The 12,061-nt window shown below is 31.5% G+C and overlaps 1 protein-coding gene across 2 annotated transcripts in view; it reads right to left on the minus strand.

Annotated features, from left to right (window-relative positions):
• Positions 1-7,565: 7,565 nt before the first annotated feature.
• The window catches only part of LOC107847626 (eukaryotic translation initiation factor 2A), a 17,126-nt gene continuing 12,630 nt past the window's right edge, over positions 7,566-12,061 (minus strand). For both annotated transcript variants that reach the window (XM_047408935.1, XM_047408938.1), the window contains exons 12-13: positions 8,130-8,152; positions 7,566-8,022 (exon numbers count right to left, since the gene is read on the minus strand). In XM_047408935.1, coding sequence (XP_047264891.1) covers positions 7,926-8,022; positions 8,130-8,152 — 120 coding nt within the window. In that variant the 3' untranslated portion in view covers positions 7,566-7,925. The remainder of the gene's footprint in view (positions 8,023-8,129; positions 8,153-12,061) is intronic.

Here is a 12,061-nt window from a genome sequence, read left to right on the forward strand (position 1 = left end):
TTACTTTATTTGAACAATTTTCTTTTATGTTATGTGCCCATTAATTAATTTTTTGCAATCTTGTATTTCTCTTTATCTTAATCTCATTAAATTTTTTTATTGTAGATGAAAAGAAAATTACTATCATGACAATTTTTTTTGTCCTCATCTCACTGGTATGAGACATAGCATATAGCAACAAAAAAAAGTCTCACCGTTCAAGACATAGCTCAAAGTGTCATATTTTTGATAGTTTTGATTTATTAAATTTCATATCCAACTGTTCTTAGCACTTTTAGTTAACAATTTAGTTGTCCTTTTTTTTCGATTCATGCAACACTTAGTTTTTTTTTGACTCTTTTAAGGCTCGATTGACATTAAAATGAAGTAGGATATTGAGATGACAGGAATCTAGCTATTATTGTTTAAAATTCTTTTGAGAGAAATTATATTTATATGTGTGATAGTTCTTCTTTCCTCTTCAATTCACAATATAACATTTTCAAAAGTTTATATTAATTTAGTCAACTATTTTTCTGATTTTTTTTAGTTAGTGATATCAACTTATTATGTGCGTGTCTAGACCAGAGTGTTTGTTTTCTAAAGTAAAAGCAAAAGAAGGAGGCAAACGTATGTGTGCTACTTAAGAAAGTATCTATGAATCCTTCCGCAATTATGTACATCAATTTTAGTAAATCTTTTGATAAAATATGAGAATGTAACTTAGTTTATAATTTTTAAATGGCATTTTAATTCATAAGAAAGTTGTTTATTGATTCGTTAAATTGTAATTTTTTATTTTTCACATTTTATAGTTTAAAGAGAAATGAAAAGGATAAAATAAGATAAAAAAATATGAGATTCATATAATTAGATTTGTGTTATATATATAAATAATAAACAAGGCATGAAAATAAATTCAATTGTATGAAATCATTTTTTTTTCTCTACTTTCTTTTAAGAAAAATGAAATTACTGTTTCACTTATAGAATATATCATATAAAAATCAAACTTTTAGAAGACTGAAAATATGTAATTGATGAAAAATCACATAAAAATATATTTCTATACTTAAGAGTGTATATATTCAATTACATAAATTCTACTCTTAAATATTAGTAATGTCCATAACTCTTAAGCCTTTCATATTCATAACCCTCAAGTAGTTAATGTTCAAGAAGACCATTTTTTTTTATTTTTAAACTCTAAATATTTTGTTAATTATTTTTATCTTTCTTTATAATTAATGTAATTGATTTGTATTAAGTAAAATTTATATCTATATATAATTAAAAATAAATAAATTTCTACTCTTAATAATATCATTAACTTCATGACTATTAAATTTTCATATTCATAACCTCCAATTATTTAATTATAAAATTTAAGATTACTTATAATGTTCCTCCATTTTCATCTATATAAAGTCATACTAATATTTTGTTTCATGAGACCCATACTCAAGAATATCCTTTTCGTTTTATATCTGAAATGATGTTCTTTATATTATTATTTATAGTATTAAATTCAAGCTTATTAAGAAGACATTTGAAGGTTGATTGTTCGTCAAAGAGGGTATCGGACAAGAGCTTAAAAAAATTGTACATTAATTTTGTATTTCTTTTTCGTATATTTTCTTATGGTTAACGTAAAAAAAAATTAGGTGTGTGTGTGTCAGTGTTCATGAATATGTTCTCTATATGTAACTTCTATAATATGAACTTTCATGATTTTTTTATTATTGTAAATTTTATAGACTTTTGAAAGGTTGATCATTTGTCAAAAAGGCTATCGAACAATAGCTTAAAAAACTATACACTAATTTTGTATTTCTTTTTTCGTCCATTTTCTTATGGTTAACATATAAATTATGTTACTTTTCGTATATCATAAATATGTTTATGTACCCTGTGTGTTTTCTTTAAATTTGATAAAAATATGTGTAGTTACCACCATTTTCACAAATAATGGAAGTAAATATTTCTCAAATGTTTTTCTTTCTGATACTAAGTTTAAGGACTATCTTCGGATAGACTTTGAGGGGTGCTTAATACCTTTCCGTCGAGTAACCAAAATCCTTACTCAGAATCTCGTTGGTTTTTCCAAACTAAAACAGAGTTTTTTTACCAAAAATAAATGGTTTTCCTAATTTTTCCCAAAAGTTAGGCGACGACTCAAAAACAAAACAAATAATTTTTCAAAAAAAAGAAGAAAAAGTTTTTTCTATCATCATTACGTTGCGGACTGTTTCGGTCGGTTCGAAATGGGGAGCGACAACGTGGCGACTCTGCTGGGGAATCACTTAGGTTTTGACCTTAACAAACTTCGTTGAAAAATTATATTTGGGAGTATTTTTTGATTTGGTGTTTATTTTTTGCTACAACATAAATATTAGAAATATACACTACTTTGTTTGAAAGGATGTAAGCTAAATTCAAACTTTCGTTCCTTATTTGTTTGAAAATGCTACTTGTTACTGTTTTCTCATCTGCACTTTGTGTTGATCTTTGGCCGTACACAATTCACACACTGTGGTTCACATGGGTATGTGCGTGTGTGAGTGTTCATGGCTATGTTCTCTATATGTAACTTCTATAATATGAACTTTCATGATTTTTTTATTATTATAAATTTTATAGGCTTTTGAAGGTTGATCTTTTGTCAAAGACGCTATCGAATAAGAGCTTAAAAAATTGTATACTAATTTTGTATTTCTTTTTTCATCTATTTTCTCATAATTAACATGAAAAAATAGGTGTATGTGTGTGAGTGTTCATGTGTATGTTCTTTATATGTAACTTCTATAATATGAACTTTCATGATTCTTTAATGATGCGAATTGCAATATGCACATTAAGGTAGTTGTAATATGGAGTTAATCAGTATATAGTGTTGACGACTTAAAGAGATTTATCTATTGAAATTATTTTCTATATATAATGAGAAAGAAATTATCTTACCATCTTAGTGCATTTATAAGCACACATAAGTACATTATTTCAAATTAAAATCTCAACTTCATTCAATACGCAATATAAATAAAATAAAATTGCTATTAGAAAATATATTTTAATTTATTGATAAAGAATATACTATCCATCATTTAATAAATGTTAAATTATTAAAAAAAAATTCTTTTATGGAACAAAACATTCTTCATAATATAATTATAACAAGTTATAATATTACGATTAGATAATATATCTAAAGTGAATATAAAATTTATCAAATAAAATAATTAACTTTTTAACACCGCACGAAGCGCTGTTAATTTCCCTAGTTATTTAAATTCCTCGTTACAAAGATGGATCAAGATACTGTCAATGCAATGGGACTACTCAGTACTGCCAAGCAAGAACTGCAAAAGATGAGGGATAGTGAATGAAAATCATTACTTAATGGTGTCTTTTCTTTTTGTAATAAATATGAGATAGTGATCTCAAGAATGGATGCTAGCTACATTCCTGATAAGTCAAAGTATAGAACTCTTGATGTTACATATTTTCATCATTTTCGTGTTAGAAAATTTTGTGTTGTTATTGATTTGTTGCTTTAGGAGTTTAATAATCGTTTCAACATTGTGAGTACTGAATTATTTCTTGGTATGACTTGTTTACATTCAGCTAAGTCATTTGGTAATTTTGATAAGAAAAAAATAATGAGGTTAACTGAATATTATCTAAATGAGTTTGATAGCAACAAACTTTGAGATCTTAGTTGTCGGCTTGATGATTTCATAGCATATTGTATGAGGTTGTGCCAAAAGCTTTTTCACTACGAAGGGAATTACTGATCTTGCTAAAGTATTGATAGAATCAGAATTGCATCAGACTTGGTCTCTTGTTAATTTGCTTATCAAGTTGACTCTCATTCTTTCTGTTGCTACTGCTTCTGTAGAACAAGCTTTCTCTCCATGAACTACATCAGAAATGAACTCTACAACAACATGGGTGATGAATTTTTAAATGGTTGTTTAGTTTAGTATGCAGAGTGTAAGATATTTGCAGTTATAAGTAATGATGCTATTATATTTATCATTTTCAAAATATGAAAAGTCGTTGAGCACAATTGTGATTTGCGTCCTATGATTAGAAGTCTTCTTTTGGATTCGGACTATGATCAAAAATCTTTTTTGTATGAAATTTGAGATTGAAAACCCCTTTTGGTAATATTAATTATACTTTTATTTTAATATTACATTTAAATAATTGTGCATTTATACTATATCATCATTAGAAATTTATGTTTAAAAAATTAAGCATCCGCGATCTTTAAATTTTAGGTCTTCCACTATTTGTAAAATAATATTTTTATCCACGTCAGATTAATTAAAGTCACTAGGGGGTTGACTTAATTTCTTTGCGTGCCCGTATACTAGTACCTTCTTGATAATTTTTCCACATGGCTCCTTTCCAATTTGCATGAGATTATGAAAATTTTATCACTTACAGCTATATTTTTATCTTTCAACTGAATTAATATACCTAGTTTCATTTTGAATGAGAACATTTGTCGTTCCCACATCGACCTTAGCTCTCTAGCAGTTGCCTCTAGGACCCTTATAAATGGAGACATGCTTCTTGTTATATTGGCATCAATTATCTGTAAGCTTCTTACATAAATACTTTTTGAGTTCAATTTGCAAGCTTCAAAGTGAAAGATACTCTTATTGTGAAAAAGGATTGATACTTCTCGAAAAGGGTAAAGGAATTTGTTTGCGGAAATATTGTGGGTTAACTTCTCGCATCACCACAATAAAAAAAATAAAGAAGAAAAAGAATATAAGAATTTAACGAGGTTCAGCTAGGCCTGGTCCTCCAAGCAAAAGCAGAGAGAGTTTTCCACCATGAAAGAAAAGAAGTGCACAATTCTTTAGAATCCTCAACTACATACCTTATATATAGATTCCAAAATAGTCTCAAATATATTAGGACAATATAGATTCCAAAATAGTCTCAAATCTATTAGGACAAAGGATTTCCTAGCTCAATAGGGATTATGAGTTTCCTAAAATATATAAGAAAAAATTTCAAGACATAATTAATAATATGAGTACTCTTTGCCTTAAGAATGGTAAACTCAAAAAGGTTATCTTACGTCACAAAGAGTTACAGCCTTAAAAATAGTAAACTCAAATGATAATCTTTCGACGCAAAGGGATGGATATTCATCTCTGCTCTAACAATGGTAAACTCAAGAAAGTAATCTTACGGAAGAAAGGGATGAATACTTGATCTACCACTAAGAATGGTAAACTTGAGAAGTTAATGTTACACCGCAGAGGATGGATACTCGTCCCCACCCTAATTTCATTTTCCAAGATATTTATACCTACCACTATATGCCTAAGTTTATCTCCAATGACTTCTTATATCCTCTATGGTGAATTTCAGACACTAAATTTCTCCATCCACCAGACTTAGATATTTCGTAGTTAAAACTAAAGATGTGCGGAGCCAACCAATTTCTTGATTCTTACTTTACTAGTTGGTCAATATGTTAGTTTGTGGCCTTCTCTAAAGAACCCGATTCTCATGGCTAATTGGACCTTGGTGCAAACCCATAATTTCCATTGATTGTCCAAGATGTGGTCCCCCCAAGCACAAAACCATCGTCATGCAAACATTTTGTCTGCCCTTCCGAGCTTAGGTTGTCGGATAATTTAAGGAGAGGTACGTACGGGAGACACGATAATGACCGATGGAGAGTATTTGTCACATTCTAGGGTATTGAGAGTGGAATGATATACTTGCTAGAGCCAAGAAATATTAAGTATGGCAAGGATTTATGATGTTTATTCGTTTCTTTTCACTTATAACCGCAATTCAAGTATTTTGCAAACATTTTGAGAAGTTTGGTGCTCCAAATCGAACCCACTCCTTATGTCAGTCAGGGAGTTATTTATTTCCCTGTGTGATCTACACACACTTGGAGGCTTATCAATTTAGAGTATTCTTTATGAAAAAGTTGTTCCTAAGATCAAAGAACTCACAGAATCAGATGAAAAAAGGGCAAAGTATATTTCTCAAGCTTATGAATATTTGTTTGCAGTCTTTCATCAGCTCCAGATTGTGGGCTCAAGAATATCATTGAACATGTGGATAAAAATTCTAGTGCAAGAAACCTTTAAGGTATGAACCTGCTCGACAGAGGAAGGAAAATAAATTTGCTCGCCTTAAATTGACAGATAATCATAGCGAGGCTTTACCTGATAAAACAGAATGGTCAAATATTGAATAAACGATATGGTATTTTTCGAGCTTGGGGTGAAATATGATAAAAAGAGACGACACATCCAACAACCTTCCTAACTTATCGGTTATGCGCTTCCATTTTTCCCCATAAGGAAGTTAACTTCATCCGTCTGGGCAGAACTCATAAGATCAACCTTGCAATTCCAATTATGGCTAGTATCTGCAATGGTCTGAATAAAATCTCATCTTTGTCGCAACCCAATCAAATTAAAGTTTACTTCCCCATCACTATGTTTACAATTTTCTTGCTTATTATTTCAAAACTCATTACACGCTCACCAACAACCAATTTAATCCCATGATGGTGGTATACTTAGGAGAGGTGGCGCAAGGTACTTTGACAAAAATGACACAAGAAAAACACATTCATGCTGGGGAGCCATGCTAGATAAGCCACATCGTTACTTTTATGGGTATTGATTTTAACCATTTCCCTCTTTAGGTGTGGTAACTCATTTGTCATCGACTCATATAGTCCACATAGATTCAAAACACCATGATGATATCTGCAATGCCTTCTTAGATGAAGGGCTCACATTTTGGCGGATTGGCAGATACTATCTACGTCACAAGTGAACGTTCATTTTTACATCAGCCTCGGTATTCCAACGATTATCAACAGTGACCAAATTTCATGAAGTCAATACAGAATTTTGGTCTCCAATGATAGTCCACCAATTGTTGAAAGATGACAGGAGTAATGACCTCAATAGAGTCAAGGGTTGACACATAAAAGTCCACAAGTATCCGAGTATAAGAAATTCTATCCATGTTGGCAATAAATTTAACTGTATACTAATGCCTCCCAATAGCATCGGCCACTTTATTTATGGCCTCATTAGAACAATAACCCACAAGCAATCCAGAGAACACAACCCCCAATGGGATAATCGTCAAACAGTCGGTTGAAATCAAAGCTTTATCTCTCAATTTTACAACACAAATGGCTTATTATAGATAGTGTTAGGCCCTACCTGAATAACATTTTCACAATCCTCAACAACCCATTTGTGCAATTCAATTTTCACAATGGTCCTTCATCCACCAGCATGAGGTAAGATAAAGTAGCAGCTTCATCAAATTGGAGTCTTATTGTCACTGTGAGGATCTCAGATTTAGGCCACCATAGAAATCTAAACGTTCAAACTTCTGGAAGTTGGAACCGGCCAGGGGGTTTTCTGTTTCTTCCAGAATCGGTTAGAATTGTGGAGGGAGGAAACTACCAAAAGGGATGGTAGTCTGCACAACGGAAGCCATCTAAAATATTACCCCTATTTCGAGAAAACTCCTACCAATATGCACAAATATAAACCATATGATCTTTTGAGATATGCTGCAAAGTCCTATTTAATAACAAGAAGGTAGTAACACGACAAAAATAAAAAAAAAAGAAACATTTGTCTTCTGTTACTAATTGCCTATCTGACTAGAAGCTCAAATACACCAATTCTGCACCAGTGGTCTGCCTTAATTGCTGAATTGTATTTCAGCTCTCCAGCAAAGGGGCTGAAAACTATATTTGAAAAAGATTATACGAACCAAAATTTCTTCTTTATATAATGCACTACATCATATTTTCGGCAATATCAAACCAAATCAAATGTCTCCGGGACGTATGATGGTGCATGATAACCTCTTCTTGCTTTATACCCATCATGCATGTCAAGACTGTTCGATAGAGTTGCCTCTGATCATGAACCTCCGGATGCAGAAGCAGCCTCAGCTTGCTTTTTCTCCCTTTGTTTCTCCCGCTTTTTCTTGTTTTTCAATGCATTCTTGCTAAGCTCCCTATATTCATGTGATATACAGAATAGACATACAGCCACTTAATAGTTTGAACATCAGAAATATATCGAGAAACCCAAAAAGGTATGAAGATGTATCTCGAAGCTTACCCTGAAGGATTTCCTCCAAATAACTGTCAAAATGAAACAGATGCTTACTATCAGCAGATTAGTTGTACAAACTAAAGGGGGAAAAGTCGGACATAAACTGGAAATAATGCATGGATGGACTTTCAGCTGACACTTAAACAAATAAAAGCATTCTAAAAGTAGCTAATAAACCTCATCATTACCACATTGCATATCATCACACAGTGTTTCATACTGCAGTTTAAACTTTTGTTTTCTGCAAACGTTCAGTGTTGGGATTAACTTTTGAAGAAATGTTTACAGAGAATTTAAATTTATTTTTTTTTATCAAGGAGAAAATTTGTATTATTCTCTGTGAATTCCTAGCCCTAAATAAGTATTTTTTTATCCAAATCCTGAAAAAGAACTGTCCACTCAGGAAAACAGACTTTTCAGTTCAGGAAACCTTCCAAAGCTTTCAAATGTAAATGGGGTAGAGAGATCAGCAAGCAAGAACACATTTAAAAGGTTCAGGATTATCTTGCCAGGACAAGAAGAAGAGGAAAGATCAAGCATGAAGTGCCAAAATTCTAATATTTGATGAGTTCAAGCTGTTCAGCACCTTCGACTACTATCTACTTTTAGTTAAATAGGGAACATGAGTTACAATTAGATTCACAATTCGTACATTTTCTCCTTGAAACTACAGACTGTTTATCCTCACCTTTGCTATCTCATTTTCCTTTTTCCCCACAAACAGTTATATACTTGTTAATGCAGTCATTCATCTATTTTCTCTCTATATCCCAAACAATGTCCACGGGACCGTCCATTATCAAGGCCATTAATATACGAAGTAAGACCCCAAGAGAACCTTCTCCTGCTCCTTCTGTCATACATTCCAGATCCAAAAAGCAACGAACCTCCTTCCATGTATTTAATACATGGAAGATCCAAATTTATATACATAGTTTTAGGTTCATTGGTTGTTGAAATCCCATTTGGCCAACCGCCGGTTTAAAAGAGGGTTGTTTTAGAGCTTACTTGTTGGGAGCATGACGGAGTATATGAGAGAAGATTCCATGTAATCACCTCTAGAATACTTAAGCCTATCACATCGAATGAGTTACAGAACATACCTAATATCCTTTTATTCTCTACAGGCTGTATGTTATCAAACTAAACCATATGATATTCATAGACAGCAACAGCTATTCATATTCTATTGAGGACTTTCTGGAATTCAAGCTACTGCATGTCTTGAAAGAGCCAGAAATAGGATTAACACAGAAAGGTAGAACACGGCCTCTTCATTTAAAAAAACTAGTTTAGGTGTACGCGCCTTGCGCGTGTACCTCACTTTAATGAGTTCAAAAATTAAATTAAATAGGATATTTGTTTAAATAATAAAGATGAATATAATAATTAAATTTAATATCTTTTGAGTATGTAAAGATGAACAATTTATTTATTAAACCTAATCTTTACCAAAAATATTTTTAAAAGTCGATCGATATTCATCTGCCATTTGTAAATTGCAACAAAACAATACAATGATAGAGACATCAAAATAATACAATTAAATCTAATCTTTATACAATTTTTTTTTTCAAAGTCGTCTGACACTCATCTACCACCTGTAAACAATAACAAAATACTACGATAATAGAGATATCAAAATAGGAGTCTCATATATTTTAGGAAGTCTAATTAACATAATAAAAAATAATTAAATAATAATTTAAAAAATAGAGAAAAAACAGTTTTGTTTAAAGAAGAGTCTTTTAACGAAGGGTAAAAAGTTCAAATCACTTTTCTGTAGAAAAATTAGAATTAACTAATAGTTTAAGGAAAAGTCTGATTACCAAATTTAGTTGATTTGTCATCTGTAATAATAAAATAACTTAAAATATAATTACAATTTTATTTAATAGTGTTATGACTTTGCTAACGTGACTTTATTTCCTTACAATTATAACGTGACTTTGCAGTTTGAAATTTTATTAAATAATTAATTAATTACAATTCTACGTTAAAGGAAATCCTAACGTGATGTCGCTATCTTTTTTCCTTATAAATATGGTATATTACTTAGTTTTATGGTATATAATTCAAACAAGGAAAGGTTTAAGGACTAAATTTGAACGAATTCAAACAACGAAAGTTTTGATCATAAATATATTTAATTAATTTTTACCTCTTAAATATTAAAAAAAATAGTGAAAAGACAATTTTGTCTAAAGCAAAGTCTTTTAATGAAGGACAAAAAGTTCAATTCACTTTTCTAAGGGGCTTTACACTTTAAATATATTATAGATAAACATGCATTTTGGACTGCCTTTTCGCTTTTACCTATTCTTTACCATACATAAAATCCAATTCAAAATTAACATTGCATAAACCATTATGCGGATAATGTTAACTCCAAAGAAGGGGTATATGGGGAGCATGTTACTAGTCAATTGTGGGGCAAGAATATCTTGACGATCCTCAAAATATATTCCTTGTCAAAAAAGAGAATATCTTGACAATTGCAAAACCAACACCTTTGCTTTCTTGAAACCTTGCTACAATATAATATTACAGGAGTAGTTTTATAAGGGAATCAACTTCGTAAATATTATAGTTATTGCATAAAATGTCAGTTTACTTCACAAAGATAATGGCTGTGCAGAAAACCCACAAGTGAATAACCCATCATGTTTGAATCCTACCATCATTCTTATTATGTAGCTTACACATTGTAAATTGTAATGGCAGTCATTGTGAGAATATAAGAGAAAAATATTATTGAATTGTTGTAAATACATTATTATATTGCGGCCTTATTTATAGACACCACATTTTAATACTTTTCCTAATAGAACACTACATTATAACCCCTTTCCAAATAGGATTCTATATGTTACTCTTATTCTTACTCATATTCTGGCATTCCCCCTTAAGCTGGTGCTTAGAAGACATATGTACCAAGCTTGTTATGGATGTAATTAATACGAGGATCGGTGAGGGACTTGGTGAAGATATCTGCAAGAAAACTGATAAGGACTACTTTGGACGTCTAGTGAAACTGAACAAACTGAAAAAGTGATCCGAAAAGAAGAAAACATCGCCGAAAAGTCGATGTGTTGCTGGAAAATCGCTAGAAACTGGTATAAAATATATGAGTCATCTTGAAATCAGAAGATGAGTAGATCTTGAACAAGATAGCCACCGAAGAACTGGCCGGAACATAATCATGCGTGGGATTATTAGATTTGATTTTGAAAAGTGGTCACCATTTTAGAAAAAAATTATATGGATAGGGTCAGAATGATGACACAAACCTGCTGAGAAAAAGAATTATATGGGTAGGTCGGAATGATGGCACGATCATACTGAGAAATAGAAATTATATGGGTAGGGTCGGAATGACGACATGACCCTACTGAAAAAAAGAAATTATATGGGTAGGGTCAGAATAACGACACGACCCTACTGAAAAAGAGAACTTATATGGGTAGGGTTAGAATGATGGCACGACCCTATGCAAATCAGATTTGAGGAGTCACTGTAAAGACGCATGGAACTACGCAAACCAGATCTAAAGAGTCACCGGAAAGACACATGGTACTATGCAACTTAAATATGAGAAAGCAGTTCGAAAAGATGCACGGTACTACGCAAATTAAATATGAGTAGTTCGGAGAGATGCACGGTGCTACACAAATCTAAAATGAGAAAGTAATCACCAAAAAAATGCATGGTTCTACACAAATTCGATATGAGAAAGTAGGGGAAAGAAGTGTGGTGACCTAACTTTTGCTAACATGATCATTGGCCAATATATAGAATCCTACTTGGAAAGGGATTGTAATGTAGTGTCCTATTAGGAAAAGATTGAAATGTGGTGTGTATAAATAGGGCCTCAATATAATAATGTAGTTACAATAATATTTTTCTCTTATATTCTCACATGGTATCAGAGCCTTTAC

Source organism: Capsicum annuum, chromosome 1 (genome assembly GCF_002878395.1).
Source record: "Capsicum annuum cultivar UCD-10X-F1 chromosome 1, UCD10Xv1.1, whole genome shotgun sequence".
Lineage (NCBI taxonomy): Eukaryota > Viridiplantae > Streptophyta > Magnoliopsida > Solanales > Solanaceae > Capsicum > Capsicum annuum.